This window comes from Peromyscus maniculatus, chromosome 2 (genome assembly GCF_049852395.1).
Source record: "Peromyscus maniculatus bairdii isolate BWxNUB_F1_BW_parent chromosome 2, HU_Pman_BW_mat_3.1, whole genome shotgun sequence".
Classification (NCBI taxonomy): domain Eukaryota; kingdom Metazoa; phylum Chordata; class Mammalia; order Rodentia; family Cricetidae; genus Peromyscus; species Peromyscus maniculatus.
Window position 1 is genome coordinate 70,495,379 of NC_134853.1, and position 24,131 is coordinate 70,519,509.

Below are 24,131 nucleotides of genomic sequence, written 5' to 3' on the forward strand. Positions count from 1 at the left end.
ATTTATTGATGTGCAGGGGCATGAAGTTCATTCTACCTCTTCAAGACATTAACTCCCTAAGTTCTCCTGTGTTCTAGAAAAGCGGTTAATTCAGAAGTAATTATTCTTAAAGTTCAATTCTATAAGCCTCCAAATATAATTCTCCCCCGGGCATTTGTAGTTATTAGCCAGTTCAAAAGGTAACTGAGAGCCCCTAGTCCTGTAGAAATTTGAGTATATTTTAGTCTTCAGAGAAAAGGTTCTCATTTTCTGATGCCTTGGCTCCCTAGTCAGGCTGATTTTCAAAAAGCTGTAATGTACTGGGTCCTGACTTTTGGGATGCCCTCTGAAACTGTCTGTGGTATAGACCCGCTGTGCCTTGCATCAAGGATCCCATTCCTATGAAGGCGTCCAGAGCTGGGTTTGGGTTTACATCATTGTATGTTCCTCCACCCTTCCCCGCATGGTGTCGTAATGCTGGGGCTTCTCAGAGATGTGTCAGCATGACTGCTTTCCCCACTTCTTGTCCTTCCTCAGCATAGGTGGGCTATGAGGGAAATGTTGTGCAAGGTTTCTGCATTCGGTTTCCTGACACAAGCCTCTTCTCTGTGTCCGCAGCATCACCAGATAATCCAGCAGTACATGGTGACCCTGGAGAACCTGCTTTTTACTGCCGAGTTGGACCCTCACATCCTGGCTGTGTTCCAGCAGTTCTGTGCTCTGCAGGCCTAATCATCATGTTTCTTCCCTTTTTATTATCTTGGAATAATTGTCTTATTTTTGATGGTTTGAATGTTTGCTTTCTTGTAGTAGCCTTTCACTTCCTAAAGGAAACGGGGAGGAGAGCGAGGAGTATGACATTACCCTTAGTTGCCCTGAAGGGCAAGTATTGCTTGATGACAGCGATGTTATGGTGACTGTAGCGTTGTACATATGTGAGACACAACTTTCCTGTGATGAATTTGATACTTTTCCTCCTTAGGGCCCAAACAACAGGTTTGAGGTGTGTGAAATGCAAGCTCAGGCTTGCAAAGTAGTAGATACAACCAACGGACTATCTATCCCCAGGGAGCCTAGCTTTTCTCTGCTCCTGGGTAACATGGCTGGAATAAAGTTACGTTTTTTAAGCTTTGGTATTTCATGATTTATTATCTTAGTCTCTTTTCTTACTGAAGGCATACTAGCCTCTATCCGAAGCTATTTCTTGCAAATGTTTTCAAGTAGCCATCTTATGACACTAATTGTTAGTATAGAAAGTTATTAGTACTAACCCTCAAATTTGTCTAACTAGAAGTCACCCAGCATTCTTTAAACTGTGATCTCAAGGTACAGTGGTGGTGGTAGCAGTTTTTCTACCTCTCAGGTGATTGCAGGTTTGGCAGCCATTGTTGAGAAGCTTCTGGTCGTGCCCTGCACCTCTAAGAAGGATTTGCCCACGATCCTATAATGTCACAAACTGATGTGCAGCTGGCGATAACTGAGCTGAGGTGGACTTGGAGTTCAGGGTGGCTTAGGGCTTGGCTCTGTGGGTCCTGGGAAGATAATTGATCCCTGAGCCTATTGAGGCTTAAGGGAAATGAGTGTTTTGTAAAATAATGCATTATCTGACATTCCAAATTTCTGAGATTTTTAAACTTCTATTAAACCTTAGAAAAATCTGCTAGTAATGATATAATTACTGGTAGTAATTTTGTATATTTGTTATCTTTTTGTACATGTTACATCCTAGTAAGTATACATTACAGTTGTCTGGATATATGAGTCTTTCGTTACCATACATTTTAGTGGCTATAGAATATAATTTCTTAATAATGGGAATCCCTAGGCTTTTTAAGTACCATATTTAAAGCAGGAGGATCATCTAATCATTTAAATTCAGTAGATCAAGGTTAGATGGCAGGTACTTCAGAAAGACAAAACCTGGGTTATTGGCTAAATATCTTTATTTATTTACACTGTTCCTCCTTCCCATTGAACACAGCTAATGCTGTAATTATTTAAAATGGCTCTGGTCCTCCAGCAGGTGAAGAATTAACTATTGAAGGCATTGGTAGCTGTATCCTCTCTTGAGGCACAGTGGAATTTGGTTATCCTTGCTCTACAGCTAGAGGAGCTTGTGCTCTCCTACCCTTCTGGATCCTCCTGTGTGGTGGTTGTTTCTAGAAACTGTTCATATGCCCTGCTCTGTCCTGCTCTGTCGGCTGCAAGACTGGACAGAGTTGTATCTCACAGAAGAAAAGCAGCAAAAGCAGAACACAGCTGCTCCCTTCTGGTGGTGTTCCATAGACGGGTGGCATGTCACTGCATGCCATACCTCACAGGTCCTGTGGTGTGCTGGTGCTCTTTAACAGGCTGTTGTCAAGGTGGACATGTTTCTTCCATAAGAACTATATCATTCCTAAAAGTGAACGGTGTGTGAAATGCCTTTGCCACCCTGGGCTACCAGTGATATCTGGACCCCAGGATTAACCTTGATGCAGCCAGAGAAGAGAAGCATACAGCCAATCAGATCTCACTGTGTTGGCCTTGGCAGTGAGTGTTAACTATTGGCTGCTACATGCTGGTTACCCAATTCAGTATATTAAATCTTTCCAGCAGATTTCTGACACATGACTGTGCCCACTTCACAGATAGAAGCAAACCCCAGGAAACCTTGCCTGAAGTCCACAGCCAGAAAGTTAAATCCATGTGTCTCAGGAGCACCTTATCTCTCCACAATGCAGTAATACTTAACAGCCGCCTGAACCTCAAGTTCCTCTTGTCATCAGGGAAACTTCTCTCTGCTGGAAGAAGTCTGGTTTCCCATCCGGGATCTGTTTTTACTCAGCTGTAACATTTAGCATAGCACATGTGAAAGGCTTGCCTTGAAAACCACACAGAACATCTCTGTAGCTGGAGATTTCTCCAGTCCCACTGGGGCCCGCAGCCACTCAGATCCAAGTAAACACACAGTGACTTTTATTACTTATAAACTGTATGGCCATGGCAGGCTTCTTGCTATCTAGTTCTTCTTATATCTTAAATTAACCCGTGTCTATTAATCTATAAGTTGCCGCTGATACTTGACATCTTACTTTTCATGGCAGCAGTGTCTACTGACTCAGCCTTCCACTTCCCAGAATTCTCCTCTGTGCTTATCCTGCCTACACTATACTTCCTGCCTGGCTACTGGCCAATCAGCGTTTTATTTATCAGTCAGTCAGAGCAACACATTCACAGCATACAGAAAGACATCCCCAGCACATCTCTACAGCAGTGTTTCTAAAGAACCACATGTTTATCTGGGGTTGACTTGCTTTTTGTTTGGCCTTCCTACAAGTCTAATGTGCACTGTTGATCTAAAGCGTGAGCTGCACAAGCTTCCTAGTGCATCTGAGGGATAGAAGTGCCCACTTTATCTCAAGTTGGGTTTTTGTCAAAATGATGTATGGCCTTTGGCTAAACAGTTCTTAAGAGTATGCCTCCTTGCTGATGCTTAAACAATACATATTAGTTAGGAATGCCTTCTCTCCCTGAAGCAGCTTTTGACCTCAGCTAGTTCTACTTGAGCTACAGTCTAGAGAAATTTGTATGTATTCTTTTGCTTGATTTCTTATTTATTTGGTTCAAGACTGTGTAGCCCTGACTATCCTAGAACTCACTCTTAGACCAGGCTGGCTTTGAACTCACAGAAATCGGCCTGCCTCTGCCTCCTGAGTGCCACCACCACCCACTCTTTCTCTTGGTCCTTTCTTCATGTATAATGGTTGCTTCTGATAGCTGATTAATGGTACTTTTGGTAATATTTTTGACCAGACTGAAGACAAGTCTGGGTAGCTGAACTGATGCAAATAGCTATGGAGAGGTAATCTTTGCAACTGTCACTTCCTGCCTCAGAACTGGTAAAAAGCATGGAAGCAAGTCGTTACCTCTCCCTGGGCTAGGTGAGAGCTTGTAAGGCAGGTGAGAGCACTCAGCTGATAAGGTGAATGAATGCTTTGGATGGAAGAGTCGGATACTCAGCTCTGAAAGTAGCCTTTTTCCTTCTGACCCAGCATTCCCAAATTGCTGCATGGAGGTCTTGAACCTTTTTTTTTTTTTTAAAGGGGGCACACTTATTGTCACTGTTCCAAATGTACAAAAAAAAATTAGAAAATAACCCCCAACTCAATTCCCCCCACCCCCATAACATTCTTCCCAACACAAATAATTTTCTCCCCAAACCACAAACATAAACTGGTCCTGGTGGTTCCTGCTGTGACTGGGAGCTTGTTTCTGTAGTGACAGCTCTCTGTTGCCACTGCTGGAAACGTTACAGCAGTTTACATCTGGAAACGTTACAGCGGTTTACATCATCAGACCTACTGGCTTCTTGAGCTAAGGTCAGTTCCACCAACTTCACCTGAAAATGCTTCCTCCTATGCCAAGCTACGGTTTACCGGTCCCTGTTCCCATGGAGTGGCTCTAGCCTGTCACTTTTATTTTCACTTCGTGTGTGCAAAGGAAAGGGGCACACGGGTGGGGGCGTGTACATGTGTACCTTTTTTCTCTAAGCATATCCATTACCTGAGGGTTTTTTCTTTAGTTAGTAAATGGCCTGCTCTGGGCTCCCACAAATGCAACATTGTGCCCTCAGCCAGACCTTAAGCACAATCATTTCTAAAACATTGTTGTATAAGTGTTGTTTCTGTGGAGACTACACTGTGGTACATTTGAACAAAGCCTTTATTTGAATATAAATTTGTTTTTAAAAGTCACATTTTTTCATATGTCAGTTCGTGGCCACACAAGGTACAAGTCTTGCGGTACATGTCATCTTCTAAGTTTTCCTCTGGTCCATACTCATGTTGGTGAGCAGCTGTCTCTCTTTTCCACACGCTGCTTCTTACTGCTCTCCGCAATTCTAGGGGAAAAAAGGTTTTCAGTTGAATACAAAATAGATCCAACGAGGCTCTCGTTGGTATTTGTGTGTGTGATGTACATAATGGCTTCCTTTCTAACAGTTGGTTCCACAAACGTGGCAGGCCTGCGGAGTCTGCGATTGCTCGTTTCATCATTGAGCAGTAGTTGGCAGAGGTGGCTGTGTGAGTTAGTTAGAAGTTAGCAACAAAAAACAACAGAATGGGGGTGCTGGGGGGTAGGCATCTGACAGAAAACAGGATGCCAGAGCAGCAAAGTCAGCTGAGGTAAGCAAAGGATGGGAATGGCCCAGAGCCCAAGGTTTTCAATCAGGAGCTCCTGTAGTCGTCAAGTTCTGCTTACCGGAAAACCAGAAAGCCAAGACTAATGTAGGCTGATGTGTTCCCATCTTAGAGAACCTGCTCGTGCAGTGACCTCATGTCTATTTTATCACATGACAGCACTGTCTTTGCTTCTGTTGAGACAGTCGAGGCAGGGGTAGGCCATGCAGCCTATGGCCACTCCTGCCTCCACTCCCAGCTGTTCAGGCATGAGAACCACATCTGGTTTATGTGGTGCTGGGGATCAGACTCTGGCTGTATGCATGCTACTCTGTCAGCTGAGCTACATCTCCATACCAACACTGTTGTTAAAAACAGACTGCCAAGGGCTGGAGAGGTGGCTCAGTGGTTAGGAGCTCATACTGCCCTTCCAGAGGACTTGAGACTGATTCCTAGCAACCATGCCAGTTGGCTCACAACCAGTAACTTCAGATTCCAGGGGTTGCTGGTTTTCCTTGAGATGGTTTGTAACTAATATCATAGCACTACTTGAATCTTTGTTTCCAATCACAGTATCACGGGTAACAGCAAGACAGGGTGACATACTGGACACTGGGCTAAGCACTTAAGATGCATTTACTTTACATCTCTTGGGTAATTACAGAGAGCTGCATCCAGTGTTTTACAGATAGGCAAACCAAGGCAAAAGTGGGCTGATGAGCAGGTGTACAGTCCAGCTTAGGTCCCTGGGATCATCCTGGCCCTGGGCAGCATTCTTCCTTGGGTCCTGCTGCCTTTACACCACTTTGAGATTTACAAGGTTCAGTGTGTGCAGCATCTGCTAGGAAAGTCAGTCATCTACACTCTAATCTTCGTCATTTTATATCATCAAGTCTGCTCTCTGCTACCTGAGTGAGTCAGTGTGCCTCTTGTCTGCAGAGGGGCAGCAGACATCTCCTCTGTGGGTTCCTGCTTCTCAGCTTGGGTGGGGGAAGACAGCCTGCCACTCTCCTTGACTTCCCACAGTGAAAAGTCCCTCAAAATTAGGCTGCAGTACAATCAGACTAAGCTGCCTTCTCTGCCAGATTTGAATATTATATGTACTTGAGGAAGAGGTAAGAATTATTTTCTTCTCAGATGTACTACGTACATGAAAAACTATCTTTTCAGCCATGGCTGAAGACTGACATTTTCGTTGTCACTTTTTTTTTTTTTTTTTTTTTTTAAGATTTATTTATTTATTATGTATACAGAAGAGGGCGCCAGATCTCATTACAGATGGTTGTGAGACACCATGTGGTTGCTGGGAATTGAACTCAGGACCTTTGGAAGAGCAGTCGGTGCTCTTAACCTCTGAGCCATCTCTCCAGCCCCATCGTTGTCACTTTTGTGACAACGAGCTATTTAACTACACTAGAATAAGGCTGGACCTGCAGTGCTTCTCACAGACATTCCTGGTAGAGGTGGAAGCACAGGCTGGGCATCACGGAGCCAAGTCTTGAAAGTGTTTGGTGGATACTTTTAGATTTTGAAAAATCTGCATATACAGAATATGTCTGATGGGACCTGAGTCTTAACAAAACATATAGCTTGATGTACCTGATGTATTTCTAGTGCCTGGGCATGGGGTTTCCTTGCTGGCAGTATTTCTTTTTGGAGCACTTTGGATTTTCAGATTAGAGATGTCTAACCCGCTCTGCTGTTCAGTTTGGCTTTTCTTTGCCCTTCTCTCCTTTTCCAAACAAGCGGTCCAAAGCCTAAGGACAGGGAGTGGAGCGGCGTGCTCAGGGCTAAGGAGCCACCAGGACAGGAAGTGCAATGATGGAAGATGCATCACTTCCTTTCTATTATGCAGCCAGGTTCTCAGGTTCCTCCCTGCATAGAATGAGCCCTGAAATTTGGAGGATTAAAACGGGCTATATCAGTATGCACTCAGGGTTTTCTTACACACAAGAACAGACAAACATGCTTTGTGCATGTTCAGCTTGTCAGGGGCATAGACGGCAGCCCATATATGGTAAGATCCCCAATGGACCAAATCTGAGTCCTTACCAATAACAGTGCTGTAGAATGCTGACTGACGGGGAGAGCTAGAGCAACAGGCTGTTCCCTGAGCCATCCCAGCAGCACTGGTTCCAGCAACGCCGCCAGTGGACAGTTGCTGAATTGGGGTTGGGAGGGGTGGTTTGCATAGTCTGTTTCTTTTGGCTTACTGAATAAAAACCAAGTCATTACCACTGAGAGCAGATGGCACTGTGTATCTTCCAGACGTGAGGCCCTGGAAGGGTTAGCACCTGCCTGAGATACTTAGCGTGCAGTTATTTCTGCATTAGCAGAAAATCCACAAAAGTGAAAAGCCTGACTCCCCAAAACAGTGCGGGGAAGAAGGGAGCAGACTTCAACAGTGTCCGTGGCATAAAAGGCAGGGGTGGTGAAAATCCGGTGAGGAAGGAAGACCTGTGTAATACCTAGTTAGCCTACACCAAGCCCTCTCTAGAAGGGGAACATTAAAATATGGTTCAGTTAGCGAGCAAAAGAAGAACATAGTTCAGATTAAAATCTAAATACTAGGTTTGCTAATGTCACACTAGTAAAAAAAAATTGTTAGGAAACTAAACACATACAGGGTGGTGATTATGCAACATACTCTTACGTGGTTCAGAAAAAAATGTTTTTAGTGAGAGCATGAGAGCACACACATGATCCAAATGGCAGCAGGAGCAACAGCTAGTCTGGGGAAGGTGTGCGGGTGTGCGTGCCCGCGCCTCTGTCCCACTATTCTAGCCATTTTCTGAAATTCTTTCCAAATAAAAAGGGCTTTAGGACAAGACAGGCACCAGCTTAAAGGGGGCTCCACTGGCCAAACCTGAGTCAGTTTGAGAATCAAAATGAAGAACAGGAGGCACCTGCACTACGGTGACCTGGGAAGAATCCACAAGTCAGTCCAAAGAGGCTTACAAACCAAAACCCAAGGGCCAGGCACAGTAGCACACGCCTTTAGTCTCAGCACCTGGCAGGCAGAGGCAGGGGGATCTTTGAACTGGAGGCCAGCCTCATCTACATAGTAAGTTCCAGGTCAGCCAGAGCTACACAGTGAGTTCCTCCCTCAAAACAAAACAGGCATGGTGATGGTCATCTGTAATCCCAGTGCTTGGGAGGCAGAAGCAGGAGGATTGTTACAAGTTCAAGTCCACCCTAGGCTACATGAACCTTGTCTCAAGAAAACAAGAGTAGAACCCAAGGGAAAGCATTTTGTTTCAAAAGAAAACAACCCCTATTTATAGGCACACAAACTAGCTCAGCTAAGACTTGTCTCCATGTACTAAAACCACTGAGTAAAATGGTGCTATATCCACAGTGTCATGTGTAATCACAAAAAGAAAGTTTAGTGGAGAATGATGACTGTCACCCGCCTCAAAAAACTCGCAGGTCTCACGTGGTGTCTGTCCTTATCTCCTAGGAAGTGCTCCTCCCCCAGACCTGCAGCCCGATCTAATGGGGCAAAGACAAGATGCTGAGCAGTTCATGGCAGGAGTGTGCGGTCCCGCAGTTGGTGTGCGCGCTGCACAGTGCTGGGGGAAAAGGAAAGAGCTGAGGGTGACATTAAAGGTGCCACCCTAGCAGCTCCTGGGCCGAACAAGTGGGAGTGAGAGAGGGCGCAGGGACGACCGATGGGAAACATTATATACTGCATAATCGCTCTTAAGTCTCTTGATTGTGATGAGCTTTGAGTCACAGAGCTTTTTAAGAATCGCAGTGTTTACAGGTAACTCATGGCTTAGCAAATTATGCAAATGCAAAAGGTTAGAAACAGCCAAATGCCAACACTTGGAAAAATATCTGGGGTGTTTGTACACATATTCATTCATGTGTCGCATATGTGTGTGTGTGTGTGTGAGCGCGCGCGCGCGCATGTACACTTCCACGATGGTGCACGTGTAGAGGCTAGAGGACAACTTGGCAGGAGTGAGTTCTCTCCTTTCACCAAATGGGTTCTGGGAACCAAACTCAGGTTATTAGGATTGGCAGCCAGCACATTTACCCACTGAGACATTTCACTGGCCCCCAAAAAAATTTAAGGGAAAGTTTGTGGGTTTCACAACCCTCATGAACGTAGCAGTCAATGCTCTCTCATTGACTCTGAGATACAAAGGTTCGAGTACACAAAAGCAGGGTCAGGTCTAACACCCAGGAAGAAACCAGGGTGCATATGCTACACAAAACTGGAGCCTGAGTGAGGCTGGAGAACCAGATGGTGAGTGGCTTGCCATGTTGCAGCCTCCTAGTCCTGTTGGCAGTAGATGGCTGATGCCCAGAGACCACCTTTCCTGGGAATGAATAACCAGTCTTGCTACTGAGAGCCTCAGAAACTGCTTAGAATGTTCAGCCAAAGAGATTTCCCCAAAATGCTTGTTGTGAAAAATCAATACCACTTCAAAGCTTGTTTCTAGTAGCTGCATTTTGCAAAAGAGACAGTCTGCAGTCAAACACAGTGCTGCTTCTGAGGTCATCGTACAGAAGAGCTAGCTGAGGGAGACCCAACACTTGTACATGCTGGGTGGGAGGGCGGGTACCCTTGTTACCTGGAGGAAAAAGATTACAAGCTTGTGTTCCATGAACTAAATAGGATGGAGGTGTACCTCTCAAACTCCTCAGAGAAGCTCCACAACAGTCACAAATAAATCCACAGGCCAGTGTGCAGTGTCCACAAACTCAGAAGGGACCTCCAATGGGATGTCCTTACCTGCCCCTTGCAGGGGTGAGGACCATGCACAGTAACAATGAAGGTTAGGTGACTAGCCTTTCAGGAGAAAAGTGTTGGAACTAAGCATGTAACATGGAAGAAACACCCATAGTCCCACCTCATTTAAGGCAAGAAAGCCTGAAGACCAAAGACGTTCTGTGTGTCAACCAATTCAGGGTTCTTGTCTGCTACTAGGTGACGCGCCCTTTGAAATCCAGTTACCCTGAGCAGTAGCAAGCCTGCGTCTGGCTCTGGCTCGGAGATGTGGAACCTTGTTTGTTTGTATGTACTGATGGTGTTACACTTTTTTTCTGTAGCGGACTCAGTGCTGTAGCTGCTAACATAAACCATATGTTAAGAGCAGGCAAATAGAATTGCTTACCTTCCCATAAAGAAGAAAGCTTTATGTCTGCTTCGCTGTGCATCAAGAGGAACCATGTTCCAATTTCTTTCCACCTAAAAAGCCTTTCGACTTGCTTTGACTCCTGTCTGCTCTGAGCAAACTGCACAATCAGCTTCTCGTTTCTACTCTACAGTCTACTCCACTCAGCCCTCTGTGGCCTAGTCAGGACAGGAACATATCCACCAAGCACTAGAGTGAATCAAAGAAGCCACAATTAAAGAAAGCATCGTACTGACCTCAGCACACTGAACAGCCCAAGGTAAGGAGGTGACGCAGGCCGCCCAGAACTCACACAGTCATATGCGAAGGGGGAAATGGCAGGCACTCTTTTATCTGTAGACACGTGCAGAGTACACACTCGCACAAACATTCCCTTAAAAAGCATGCTTCACCCAAACAGATGAACCCAATAAATCAATCTTCAAAAGAACCTGTATCAACCGCAACTAAGCAATGAGGAAACTCCATGGTAGTTTGTCTGGTGAGCTAATACAACGACCAAAAAGTAAACACCAATTGAGTTCATGTTTTCGAAATTGTAGAAAATTTCTATCTGTATTAATATATATGCATATCCTAATAGAATCATATTAAAAAGGCAAGAAATTAAGTGCATCTCATAAGTCTTTTACTAGTCAAATTGTAGGAATTAAGTTACCATTACATGACATCTTGACCAGACCACAGAATTAGTGTCTAAGGAAAAGTTAAAATGTTCTTTGTCACTTTGCAGATAGAGATTTCTAATGGGTCCTTATTCTTTTATCTACATTTCACTGTCTGCACTAAGGTATCACCTGAGGACGGGAGGGTCAGGCTGATTTCTAGCAGCTGGACTGAAACCCTGGACTGGGGCGGGGAGATGGCTTACACTGCAGTGATCGGAGCATCCCCCAGCTCCGTGGGTGAGAGAGAGTGCAGGATGAGGAAGTGGGTTTGAGTTCCCCAGCACCACACTGAAAAGCGAGCATAGCTGCTCTAGCCTCGCACTGGAGTGGAGAGGTGCACAGGACAGTGGATCCGGGCCCCTGGGAGCTCACTGGCCGGCCAGCCTAGCCAACGCCAGCCTTGTGTTCAGTGAAGAGACAAAGGCATAAGATGGCCTCCAGCTCCCAAATGCACATGCACTCATGTGTGCACTGCACACAGACACTGCACACGAGAGAACGCGCGTGCACACACCGAGTCAGCAGATAACCCGGAGGCCTCCTTCCACACCCCTTCCTCACTACGCACCTCTTCACTGCTTTATCTTGCATTAACCGTGGCTCTGCTGTTAGAGGAGAGGCTATGAAAACACTAGCAAAGATTAGAGAACGGGCCAGCTGAAGAGGAGGAACGCTTCTCCGTGGGTCACTGCTGGCATCTGAATGCTGGGGCACAGCTCTGGCTGGCTTGGGGAACTTCAAGGAAATGTTCTCCTGTGGCAGTCTGCTACAGGAAACCTCAGCTAAGCCTTACAAGTGGCTTCCTATCTGCCCAGGAATTAAGTAAGTCACTTGTACAAAAGGGTTTCAGTGAGGTTGTCTTGATGTACTTCTTGTGTTCAGCAGTACTACCGTTTTCATTTCCCAGTGTCTAAGTCTGCACATGGAAAGGAGCGTCAAAGGTCACTCAGGACCAGGTGGTGGAAAACGGAGCAGGACTTCATTCCTCCTTTCCTACCACCTGTGCTCTTATGGCGGAAACTGGGGGAGGGAGGCAGTCCCAAGAGGAGACCGGGAAGGCCTGTGCTGCCTGCTTTTGCTTTTTGTTTGGGGTTTTGTTTAGTTGGTTAATTAGCTGATCGGTTGGCTTTTTGTTATTGTTTAGTTGGTTTTGGAGGGGCAGGTTTTGTTGTGGAGTTTTGTTTTTGTTTTCTGAGAGCCAAGGACTCACTCTATAACCCAGGCTGGCATCCAACTCACAATCCTCCTGCCTCAGCCTCCTGAGTACTAGGATTACAGACCTGTACCCCCACTCCCTTTTCTTGGTTTTTAAGACATTTGGGCTATCCTAGTCACCCTGTAAAACCTCTTCTAAATTTTAAAACCTGAGAAAAATTAACATGGCTAGAATACTGATTTGAAATGGATCCAGTAAATGTATAACCCATCCTACAGGCAGGATGCATGTTACCTAGACACAGTGTGCACCACACAGGGACTCTACATAGCGACCAAATGAAGGGCATGTGCCAGTGACTTCCCGAAGACCCTTCTTGGGGGGATTTTGTTTATAGCCCCGAGTGCTCCTGCCACACCCTGGGTTCATCCCTGGTGTGGCGCCACACCCACACTCTATCACAAGTTTCTCCCGGTTAGCACAGTGCTAACCTGGCACATGGTAAATACTAGATGTGTGCATGGATTCATGAAAACAGTCACACATGGATAACAGATGCAGAGCCAGGTCCACAGGGAGTGGACTGCTGCATGTAGACAGGCACACAGACAGAGGGATGACTGTACACATGTAGACTCAGTCAGAGAACCTGACAACTGTCCCAACATAGGTCACCATCCCCTCATCTCTCTGGGTGTTTTCTTAGTCGTATAAATAAAGACGCCCAGACAAACGGTTACCAATGACTCCTAGCTACTGAATCTGCAGCTGCTGAGCTCACAGTTTTTGTTTCAGGCAGTGAGAGAGGCGTCTACTGAGAGTCTTGTTATTTTTTGTTGCTGTTTTCTTAAACACTGCAGGCAGGCCCCCCTCATCCCGAGGATGCCTCATCCCGATACCCCACCCCGCCACCACGGCCACACGGAAACGACGCCCAAGCTCATTTCTCCCGCTATGGACACAACACCAGCCCCTTCCAGACAGGAGGCCCCGCGCTCCTGCTCTGTGACGAGCCAAGTGACAGGAAATCCCGCCGCTCACCTTTTACTTTTTTGTCAAACTTCTTCTGCTTCATCTTTTCTCGGTTTTCCTGCCTCACTTCCTTGGCATCTTCCAGGGCTTCCTGGCTGCCCCAAACTTCCAGAGCCCGCTTTACAACCTACAGCACAGTTAGTACTTCAGTTACCTGGGGCTCAGAGCTGCACAGTTCAAAGTCCTAACTATCAAGCTCACGGATGCCATTAGGTCACATTAGGAGCAAAACCATGTGCTTGAACAGCTAAAGAATTCTCTTCGAGCCCCACTTTTTCCAGAAAGAGTTGAGTATAGACATGTAAATGAAGAAAAGACTCAATGAGAAGAAAATGTAAAATCCAATCACAGGGTCAAGAGGGGCAGGAAATGCCATGAAAGTCTTGTTTCCTACCAGTGTGCATGAGTGCGGTACTCGAGGCTGAAATAAGGCCTGCTGGCACTTGCATTAACAAGTGATTAACAGACAAAGCACCAAGTGATGGGGAAGCCGAGGCTGCTCCAACCACATCATTTTTACTTATTTTGAATAATACCTAAGATAAGTGGTGAATTTTTAAATCAATAATCATATATTTAATGAAATTCAGTACAGGTTTTATTTTACAGTGTGGCTTAATTCTATTTATAGATGAGTATAACATGTAATTATCTAATTATCCTAAACATATTATATATTTATATCTAATGATATCTAAATATATGATCATATCTATTTGTATATAATTATATATTTAGATTTATTATATATTATATATAAATTGTATACAAATATATAACTATCTAATAATACTAGAATATCTTCTGGCATATTCCTGTATAAATAGCCTTAGAACAATGACTTTTTTTTATATTTTCCTATAATGGAACCAAAATTACAATATTTAAGCCATTCTGGAGTAGATACAGGAGGACACCTGGGACTCTAGAGCACACCAGTAAGTGGGTCTCTGCCATGGCCCACATGTCATCTGCTCAGAGCTGTGCAAGTCCTAGGGCATTCGGGAGCATTCCAGAGTTATTTCCCAATACAGCTAGGTTTCAGGAGTTTGTGAAATAACAGAAATGCTAATCATCTTAAGAGCATTTCTTTTTCTTGTTTGATAAAGGAACTGATAGGCAAATGAAGTCTGACCCTTTCTAAATCTTTTTTAGTGTCCAAATTATACTCCTAACATCACCCACTAGCAACATGTTTATGCCAAAGTTAGCACAGCAAAAGCGAGATGAGAAAGTGCTGTGTTCCGAGCGGTTCTTAGCTGTGGCTAGGATGGACGTGTGAACAGAGAAAAGGATTATCTGTCCTGTGTGAGCAAACCACTGTTAGTAATAACTAGTCAGTTCCCCGAGTCCCGCTCTCTAGAGACCTGTAACTTTAAGTAGAGCTTCATATCGCCCCACTGTGCGTGACGCGGGTTCTTCTTCACGATAAACCGAAGGGCAGGCTCTCTCTTCTCGAGATCGCAGTCTTTCAGAAGGTATTCCTGCTTGGCTTCTGTTTTGGTTATAAGCCTGTGTTTGTCATCAGCATCTCTGGAAAGAGGTTAAGAGCATTATATAGACTTTAATCAAACTTAGTTTCCAGACAACCCGGCAACTGCAGGTCTGCACACTAAAGGTTCAAACGTCACTTCCCTGTCTTTGGTTCTTATGATCAGTCATAAAAATTCAAGCAGACTCTAGTATATAACAATTTAAGAAGTTTCTTATTCCAGAAAGAACAGAATAGGGAAGATGCAATGAAAAAAAGACTCATGAGAAGGAAAATATAAATTGAATTACAAGGTCACCAGAAGTAGTAATTCATGCCTATCATCCCAGCACTCAGGAGGCTGAGGAAAGAGGATTAAAGTTCAAGGCCAGCCTGGGGTACACAGACCCTGCCTCAAAAAGATGGTAAGAAATATAAGCACACAAGGTCCTATTTCCTAAACATAGCTGGGTTCTAGAGGCTCAAAAACCAAGGTAAGCCGGGCAGCAGTGGCACTTGCCTTTAATCCCAGCACTCGGGAGGCAGAGCCAGGCAGATCTCTATGGGTTCAAGGCCAGCCTGGTCTACAGAGCGAGATCCAGGACAGGCACCAAAACTACACAGAGAAACCCTGTCTCGAAAACAAAAACAAAAAGGTAAAAACAGAGAAAGAGTGGGAACTTGAAGCACCACAGAGTTTATAAAATGCCCATGAATTGGGCAGGAAAAAAGCTTTCATGTAGAGAACCACACTGCAGAAGCTGCTGGGTAGGTTGGATGGCGCACACGCATGTATTCGCGCACGCACGCGCGCACATACACACACACACACACACACACACAGTAACCGAGGGCAAACAGTGGGAAGAGGTAGTAAGAGGCAACTGGGGACCTGCAGTCGTGGTGAAGACGTACTCTAAATGGAATTAAAACCATCTGAACAGTTTTGAGCAAAATTCTCTAGAGCAGTGGTTCTCAACCTTCCCAACGCTGCAATCCCTTAATGCAGTTCCTCATGCTGTGGTGACCCCCAACCATAACATTATTTTCATTGCTACTTCATAACTGTAATTTTGTTACTGGTATGAATCGTAATATAAACATCTGGGTTTTCTGATGGTCTTAGGCGCCCCCTGTGAAAGGGTTGTTCGACCTGCAAAGGGGCTGTGACCCACAGGTTGAGAACTGCTGCTCTAGAGAGCCGAGAATCAAGAGGTGCAAGATGGGGAAGGGGGGGGCGGCGGTGGGGCGGGGGGGGGGGGGCAGAGACCAGGGAGAAGATGGCCACCTGGAGGGCTGAGGCAGGAAGACTGCAGACTCAGTGTCAGCCTGGACAGCTCAGTGAGTCTCTATTGCTGAGGCGCGGCTCAAGAGTTGGGTTGTCTAGAAGGCAGGCTTCAGCCTCGAGCCCCCCGGAAACAAACGGCGGTTTTAAAGCTGAAAACAAGCACCTGCAGCTGTCACACGTCGGCAAATCAAAGTGGTTCATAAGATAGGAGTCCATGAAATCTTTCCCACATTCTTCACAGACCACATAATCAAACTCCATGACGGGCCCTGCAGAAAGAGGGAAGGGACTCTTTATCCTTTTGTAGGACTAAAACAATACATATTTTCCTCTACCTACCCGCTCGTCATAGATCATACGCCTGACACAAATACCACGAGAGAAAACTACCGACGACGACGACGACGACCTCACAATTGTTTAGTTCCACAGGCAGCAAGGACGGAGACTCTCCTCTCGCAGGCTCGACCTGTACCTGCAGACGCAGCCTGAGGGCGGCCACCCTAAAATTACCAACATGGTCAGAGCTTCCGGTCTGTGACTGGACAGTGTAAGTCACCAGCCGGACAGGAGTGGTCAAGAAAGGTCAGAGCTCGGAATCCTGGGAATATAGCATTGTCCACTGTAGCTGAGGTGGACACCGGTCTTGCAGGTGTCTATCCTCTATAAAGGATGAGACAAAGTCTTACTCAAGCTGTTTACAAGAAAAAAACCAAAATCCAAAGAAAGCGATTTCAAAACTGCATGTAGACCCGGTCTCTTCATTCGACTAGACCCCATAGACCCCAGCCCCCTGACCAAAAGGAGCCTAGAGCTCGTGATGCTCATGTGTTCTGTCCTTCCTTCTAGTAAACTTTCATTTTTGCTACTGTTTTATCACCTGAATTCTTTCACGGTATCACCAGAACCAGGACCCTATTTTCTCTCAAACGATGCCATAAGCATGTTTTAATCTTGGTAGCAAGGCAGGCTCTCACAGTATGTGATGATTATTAGATTAACACAGAGCCTTTGCAGAATCCAAACTAGTCACGGTCAGTCTTGTTTGGTTATGTCTCCAGGGTCTCATGTGTTGGACCACTTGACCCTCGGGTTGTGGCACTATTTGGGGAGATTATAGAACCTAGAGGAGGTGGTCTAGAGCAGTGCTTCTCAAACTTCCTAACACTGTGACCCTTTAACACAGTCCCTCACGTTGTGGTGACCCCAACCATAAATTATTTTGTTGCTACTTCCTAACTGTCATTTTGCTACTGTTATGAGTCATAATGTAAACATCTATATTGTCTGATGGTCTCAGGTCACCCCTGTGAAAGGGTTGTTCAACTCCCCAAAGGGTCGAAACCCACAGGTTGAGAACCAATGGAAGTAGGACCCCGGAGAACAGTCCTTGAGGGTCACAGCCCGACCACACTTCTGCCTCCTGGTCGGTACCCTGTAACAAGCAGCCGCCACACACTCATGCCAAGGACCAAGCCCATACCCTGCCTTCTCTACCATGGCCGACTGGTACCATGAACTATGGCCAAAATAACTTCCCTCGCTTGAGCTGATCCTTTCACGTGTGAGTCACCGTAACAGTTTCCACAGCCACAAAGTCACGGGGACACAAAGGCCACTCAATCCTGTGTGCTCCCTCCTGGCACAGGGCTGATCCGCACAGCACCCTGGCGAGGCGGCCTTGCTTTGCTTTGCTCCTCCCAACAGTCTCTGTGCTCTCAATCCCGGGGCTTCCAGCAGGAGGCAGCAATCAATGCGGGGGACCTGTTTCAGGGGAACCCAGAGGCACACGTGGTCTGTGCCACGTTCCCGAAGTGTCCAGAGGTAAACACACATAAGCACACCCTTATCACACAGGGCTGACACTTCCCTCCCTGGAACTGCCACTCACAGTCGCAAGCTCTGCTCCCCACAGGAAATCCAGGGAGTGTGTTCCGGGCTTCCGGGCTGCTGGAAGGAGACCTCAGCTAGGTCAGCTGGTTGTGACAACCGTCTCTCACATGTCAAGTGCCAGACTTCTGGCCACTGTGTCCGAGGCCACATGCTGTCTACATGCCCTCTTGAATATGATATCCAGTGTAAACATACATGTGTTGCCGTTAGGTCTCCGTGTCTAAACACGCCAGCAGGCGCTGCTACTCACGCTGGGCACCCATCTCACGCCACAGCGAAGGGCTGCACTGGGGTTTTCCAGACCTCACAGCTTTCTCTTCCCCACAGTGAAAGCATTCTCAGCTGAGAGAATGTGTACACATAACTGATTCAGCAACATGTGAACCCCATGGGGCAGGTTCACAGCCCTCTTTCTGTCCCAGCTCTAAATAAAAGACTGTCCTAAGTTGTGTCTTGTGGGTACTGGCTCCTCGTTTTGATCTATAAAATAATCTCTTTTTTTATTTTTATTTTTTTATTGTTACTATTTTATTTCTTTCTTTTTTTTTAAGATGGGGTTTGTGGCCGGGCGGTGGTGGCGCACGCCTTTAATCCCAGCACTCGGGAGGCAGAGCCAGGCGGATCTCTGTGAGTTCGAGGCCAGCCTGGGCTACCAAGTGAGTTCCAGGAAAGGCGCAAAGCTACACAGAGAAACCCTGTCTCGAAAAAAACCAAAAAAAAAAAAAAAAAAAAAAAAAAAAAAAAAAAGATGGGGTTTGTGATGTTAAGTTTGTAATTGTCGACTTGCCACAACCTAAAAACCACCAGAGACAGGAGCCTGGACTGGGGAACTGTCAGGATCAGGTTGGCCTGTGGGCCTGTTTGAATTTCTAATTCATGTGGGAAGGACGCAGCCACTGTGGGCGGCACCCTGGACTGGACTGGGTACATTTGTTTCTTAGCTCTTCCCTTGGGTGTCGTGACCAGCTGCTCAAGTTCCTGCCTTCCAGTCCCCTCCACGGTGGCCTGCAATCTGGAATGCTAAGCCAAATAAGCCCTTTCCTCCCTGGTGGCTTTTTGTGAGGGCGTTTATCACGACAACATGGAACTAGAACGGGGCTTTACTGTGTCCTGCCAGGTCTGCCTTCCTCTTTTCCTTCTTTCTGTGAGACAGAGTCTCACTTTGTTGCTCTGGCTGATCTGGAACTCACGATGGAAACCAGGCTGGGATGAAGGTGTGTGTCTCCAGACCTTACCAGGCTAGTCAAAATCCTAAATTCAAGTAATCATCCTGTGTAGATGTAACCAACCGTCTTATTAAATAAGAAACACAGAAACAATGTAAAAGAGAAAGCCAAGAAGTCAGAGCTCAGAGCTAAAATCTCACCCTTCCTCCTGCTGTCCCAGCTTCGCGAAAAGAGACCTACTTCCTGTCGGTTCGTATTTTTAAAGTATGTTGTTCTGCCTTCTCATTGGTTGTAAACCCAAACACATGACTGCCTCGTCACTGTCTGAATGTACAGCCCCCTAGGTCTTAAAGGCATATGTCTCCAATGCTGGCTGTATCCCTGAACACACAGAGATCTTATGGGATTAAAGGCGTGTGCCACCACCGCCACACTCTTGCTATGGCTCTAATAGCTCTGACCCTGAACACACAGATATCTATGGGATTAAAGGCGTGTGCCACCACCGCCACACTCTTGCTATGGCTCTAATAGCTCTGACCCCCAGACAACTTTATTTATTAACATACAATCAAATTAATATTTCAGTACAAATCAAAATAATATTTCAATACAATTAGATTACCACCACAATCCTGCGTTAGCCTCCCAAGCAGCACCATGCCCAGATCATGAAAACACTTCTGAGAATTTATTCCATCCATCAGCAAATGTCCACCCCCACATACGTAAACCAAGTAAACCACATGCCTGGGTGTTGGACTTTGCTGTTGTTAATGAATATATTTAATAAATGTAAGGCCATATTCATGAACAAATAAAGAATTACATGGAAAAAAATTCTCAGGAATTTTATAATGAAGAGGATCATTTAAAATTACACATTGAGGTGGTAGCGCACACCTTTAATCTCAGCGCTTGGGAGGCAGAGGTAGGTGGATCTCTGTGAGTTTGAGGCCAGCCTGGTCTGCAGAGTGAGTTCCAAGACAGACTCCAAAGCTACACAGAGAAACTCTGTCTCAAAAAATCAAAATAAAAAGTAAACAAATTATATATATTAAAATATATATTTATATATATACACACTAACAAGCCCCCAGAATATAAATTGTATACTTAAGAGAATAGGAGTAATTTTGTACATGAATTTTGAAGTATGAAAATTTCTTTTCCTTCTCTCTTTCTTGCGAAGGGAAGCTATTTTAATTGGATACTGCTAATATTACAAACAAAATCCTCTTAAGAGAATATCATCAAGCCAATTCAAAGACACCCTGAGCTAAGAGAAAATGAATATAGCCAACCATTTATATGCTGAAACTGATAGGAAACCTGTATCTAGAACTTACATTTTGTATCAGCATTAAAGGATAGATCGTTTAATTTAAAATTACAGGAAGTTTTGAATAAATATTGCTCCAAAATGTAAAATGGGCAATGAATACTTGAAAGGATGTCCAACACCATTAGCATCTAGTATACACAATTCAAACCTGAAGCATGCTACTGATTCACATGGGGATAATATGACCAGAGACTGGTAAGAAAACTGCACCAAATGTGGATAAGCCAGCCCTCTCCTATATCACTGATGAGAGTTTGAAATTATGAACCTTAGCCAGGCGGTGGTGGCACACGCCTTTAATCCCAGCACTCGGGAGGCAGAGGCAGGCAAATCTCTGTGAGTTCGAGGCCAGCCTGGTCTACAGAGCAAGTTCCAGGAAAGGCACAAAACTACACAGAGAAACCCTGTCTTGAAAGAAAAAAAAAAAAAAAAAAAAAAAGAAATTACAAATCTGCCTAAAACTGTGTTGTAGGGCTTCATAAAATTAAATATATTATCATATGACCAAGAAACTGCATGTTTAAGCATATCTGTTCCACCATGAAAAGGGAGCATACACAAAAATTAGCATTGTAAACTGATAGTATAAATATATACATATACACACACACCTATACGGTTGTATTTTTCCCATTATTGAAAGTAGATTCTTTTCTCATACGATATATCCTGATTACAGTTTCCCCTCCCTCTACTCTTCCAGTTCCTCCCTCCTCCCCCGTCTCTGACTTTTTAATCTACCACCAATCTTCCCATTGATCAATGAGCAAAGAACCCTTCATGTTACTCCGAATAACCAGTGTCAATGCTTCTGTGGAAAAACTCTGCTTTACCTGGGTCATGAACAACATTTCCAATCTTGTGTTCCTCTTCCTCCTCCTCTTCTAAAATGAAGCCTCCTTTGGTGTCAATCATTCTGGGAGGGACTTTTACACTGGTCATGCCTACAGAAAGCAGATAAAGGCAGTCATCAGCTGACCCAGGCAAGCCCAGGGGTTCCCCTGTAGGTAAATAGGGAAAGGATAAGTGTCACCATTTCTATTCAGACTGTCCAGATGGACCCAGCTGGAAGAGCATGGCAAGAAATGAAAACAAAAACAAACAAACAAACAAAAAAAAAAACACAAAAAAGCCTAAGAGGTAGAAAGAAGTAAAATGGTATTTCCTCACAGATGATGTCTATAAAACAGCCACAAGAACCTACTGTTCCGACTACAGGACAACCCCCTGAAGCCTCTCTAGTGACTACAGGGCACAGCAGACACCCAGACCACTCAGAACCCTGGGATGCACCTGGTGGAACTCACTTGACTGTGTACTAGGAAATGGGGCTTTTGAAGTAAGGTCGCTCCTACAGCAGCTACAGCAAATCCAAACCAAGGCCGGAGCTCAGTGAACTCCAGGCACGTCTGAGGTTGAGCTCCAGTTATGGACAGAACCACTCAACACTGTTAATGAACACCTACACCCCAACCATCCTCCAGTGAATACCAACTGGGTGCCCTCCACTTCCGTTCTCACGCTATCCACCTGGAGTCGGATCCAACAGGTTGAGGTCTCGGTCCCTGATTGCCCAACTTCAGATGCCAACTGCAGACCAGGGACTCTGATCAACTGGCTATAAATCAGGGTTCCCCAAACTGCTTCCCTGGCTGCAGTTAATCTTCTACAACACGCACAACCTTGGAAAATAATTCACTTACGTGCACCAATTAGTTGCAAAGGATTTTAAATACAAATGAAAAGTCAAGTGAAAAGACACTGGGCAAGTGGGTGGTCTAGAAGAGTCCCAAGCATGGGAGCTTCCTTCCCTACCATACTCCAGCCCCAAATGCCCGACTTCCAAAGACCTACACAGGTATACTGCATAAATCACATTCTATACAATTTAGCCACCGTAAACCACCAGTTCGGGAACAGTGGAAACATACCACGGTCCAAGTTTTTAGACAGCAGCCAAGGGCCAAGCCGTAAGCAGGCCTAAAGACAGCTGGCCAGGCAAGCACTCCGCCACTGAACATCATCCACGGGCCTCTTTTACATGTTCAGAGCCAATGCCTCGCTAACTTGCAAACGCTGTAGCCCAGGCGGGCCTTAAACAAGATCCTCTCGTCTCAGCCTCCCTAGCAGCTGTGGTTACAGACCTGCGTCACCAGACCCAGCCATCTTATGCTATGTCTAATTTCCCTGGTGTTCTGAACTGCACGGTCTGGGCATGTGCCAGGCTGTTTGCATTCCCAGCGGGTAGGGGAAGGATATTTGTAAGACATTTATCCAGCAGTGTCTATCTGCATATGGACAATGGGACACCGAGGCTGCATCAATCAGATCTTCCAAGATCTGCACTATGACCAACAAAAAGGAAGATAACTTTTCACATTACAAAATGGTACATAAGGACTTTCAAATGACTTCGAAGGATCCAAATCTAAATTAGTTTACAATCCAGCTTTGCTGGTCAGAAGCAACAAATCAAATCCAATGGCAACCCTAGAAGAAAGTCTAAAAGTACAAACTGTCATAAAATCTACGCGTTATTGTTCAGTATGTACTGCTAAAACATATATATTATACATAAAAATATATACAATACATGAAGTTGTGAAAGGAGGATAAAAAAAGTAAATTACTTCTGTAGAAATAATTCAGATGAATTACTCTCAAGGACAACGCCAGCAGCTGAAAGCACAACTGACATTAAAAACTCAGAAAATAGCCAGGCAGCGGCTACCCTAAGATGACAAGTATAGCCAAAATGAACCCAGGGCCACATGACCCGTTCTGGTCCTGATTAACCTGGGGAAAATCCCTTTTCTTTTCTGATCTCAACTGCCAGGGGTAAAACAGGGGTACCAAGCCCTGCCCTTTCCATTTTCCAGGGTGGCCGTGACAAAGAGAGGGGCACTGCGTGTGTTACTCAATGAGGCCCTGGAAGTCAGGACCCAGGGGAAAGATTGGGCCAGGGTCGCTTCTGCTGGGCGCTGGACTGGGAGAAGGTGCGGGCTTATTGTTTAAATCCTTGCAAGGCTGAAAGCTCTGCACCACTGAGGCGCCGGGCAGAGGTCACGACAGGGAAGGACTGGAACCACGGAGGCACGGGCATGCACGGCTGTTCCCGCACACCGAGCCCGAGCGCGCCACCGAGGAGCAGCCGGAAGGCCCGGGATGCGGTCACAAACCCGCCGGGAGGGGGGGAGGCCCTGCGCGCGCCCGTCAGGGGCTCCCACCTCCGGTGGCCGCCGCCGCCGCGGGGTATGGCCGCGCTGCCAGCCGGGCCTGGCGCAGCATCAGCGCCCGCTGCCGCTTCCGCTCCACGCTCGCGCGTACGGCGGCCGGCAGCTCCGCGGGCTCCGGTGACGTCCGCGGGTCCTCCGCCGTCGCCATGGTCAGCACTAGTCGGTGAGTCCGCGCACGCGCACCACGAGCGGCTTCTAGTAGCTACAATCCCGACCCTCCTCCGCCAGCCGCCGGAGCGAAGAAATGCGCCTGCGCGGTCGAGGGGTGGTGGCGGAAGGGAGAGTGGTGGGCGAGGCAACGCGCCTGCGCAGCCGAGGGGTGGTGGCGGAAGGGATGGTAGTGGGTAGTGGACTTGTAAACGGTACCGAGGGATGTTGCTGAGGTCAACTTTTTAGATCTAGTAGTCGTCAGATACTAGTTCCACTTATGGTTCAGACTATGAGCTTTGAGCTCGCATTCAGTCAGTCTTAGCTTTGACTCTAAAATCTGGGTGGCCTTAGGCAAGTTATTTAACCAAAGCTCCGTTTTTTTTTTTTCCCGGTAGAAAAAGGATTCTGGCATCACCTTGCAGGTCCTTGGCGAAGATTAGC

General features: G+C 45.9%; 2 protein-coding genes across 7 annotated transcripts in view; one reads left to right on the plus strand and one right to left on the minus strand.

The window, feature by feature from the left end:
* The window catches only part of Ncbp1 (nuclear cap binding protein subunit 1), a 37,599-nt gene extending 36,493 nt beyond the window's left edge, over window positions 1-1,106 (plus strand). For all 5 annotated transcript variants that reach the window (XM_015992533.2, XM_076564155.1, XM_006973691.3 and 2 more), the window contains exon 23: window positions 598-1,106. In XM_015992533.2, coding sequence (XP_015848019.1) covers window positions 598-711 — 114 coding nt within the window. In that variant the 3' untranslated portion in view covers window positions 712-1,106. The remainder of the gene's footprint in view (window positions 1-597) is intronic.
* Window positions 1,107-4,665: 3,559 nt separating this feature from the next.
* Window positions 4,666-23,688, minus strand: Xpa (XPA, DNA damage recognition and repair factor). 2 transcript variants are annotated; one of them, XM_006973693.3, is made up of 6 exons: window positions 23,532-23,688; window positions 21,138-21,248; window positions 16,064-16,169; window positions 14,509-14,674; window positions 13,151-13,268; window positions 4,666-4,861 (listed from the first exon to the last, which is right to left on the minus strand). In XM_006973693.3, exons 1-6 carry the CDS (start codon window positions 23,686-23,688, stop codon window positions 4,713-4,715), a joined length of 807 nt encoding a protein of 268 aa, XP_006973755.1. In that variant the 3' UTR covers window positions 4,666-4,712. The 2 variants fall into 2 exon arrangements, with proteins under 2 accessions (XP_006973755.1, XP_076420277.1); XM_076564162.1 differs by lacking the exon at window positions 4,666-4,861 and adding an exon at window positions 10,271-10,474.
* Between the last annotated feature and the right edge of the window lie 443 nt (window positions 23,689-24,131).

What these genes read in the sequence shown, in the direction of transcription:
- Xpa (XM_006973693.3), bottom strand. Translation starts at nt 23,688, where the DNA reads ATGGCGACGGCGGAGGACCCGCGGACGTCACCGGAGCCCGCGGAGCTG. An exon ending in AAATGTTGTTCATGACCCAG is followed by an intron (nt 16,170 to 21,137) that starts GTAAAGCAGAGT and finishes CTCTTTCTGCAG; the next exon opens with GGCCCGTCATGGAGTTTGAT. An exon ending in GTTTGACAAAAAAGTAAAAG is followed by an intron (nt 4,862 to 13,150) that starts GTGAGCGGCGGG and finishes TTTTTCCCCTAG; the next exon opens with AATTGCGGAGAGCAGTAAGA.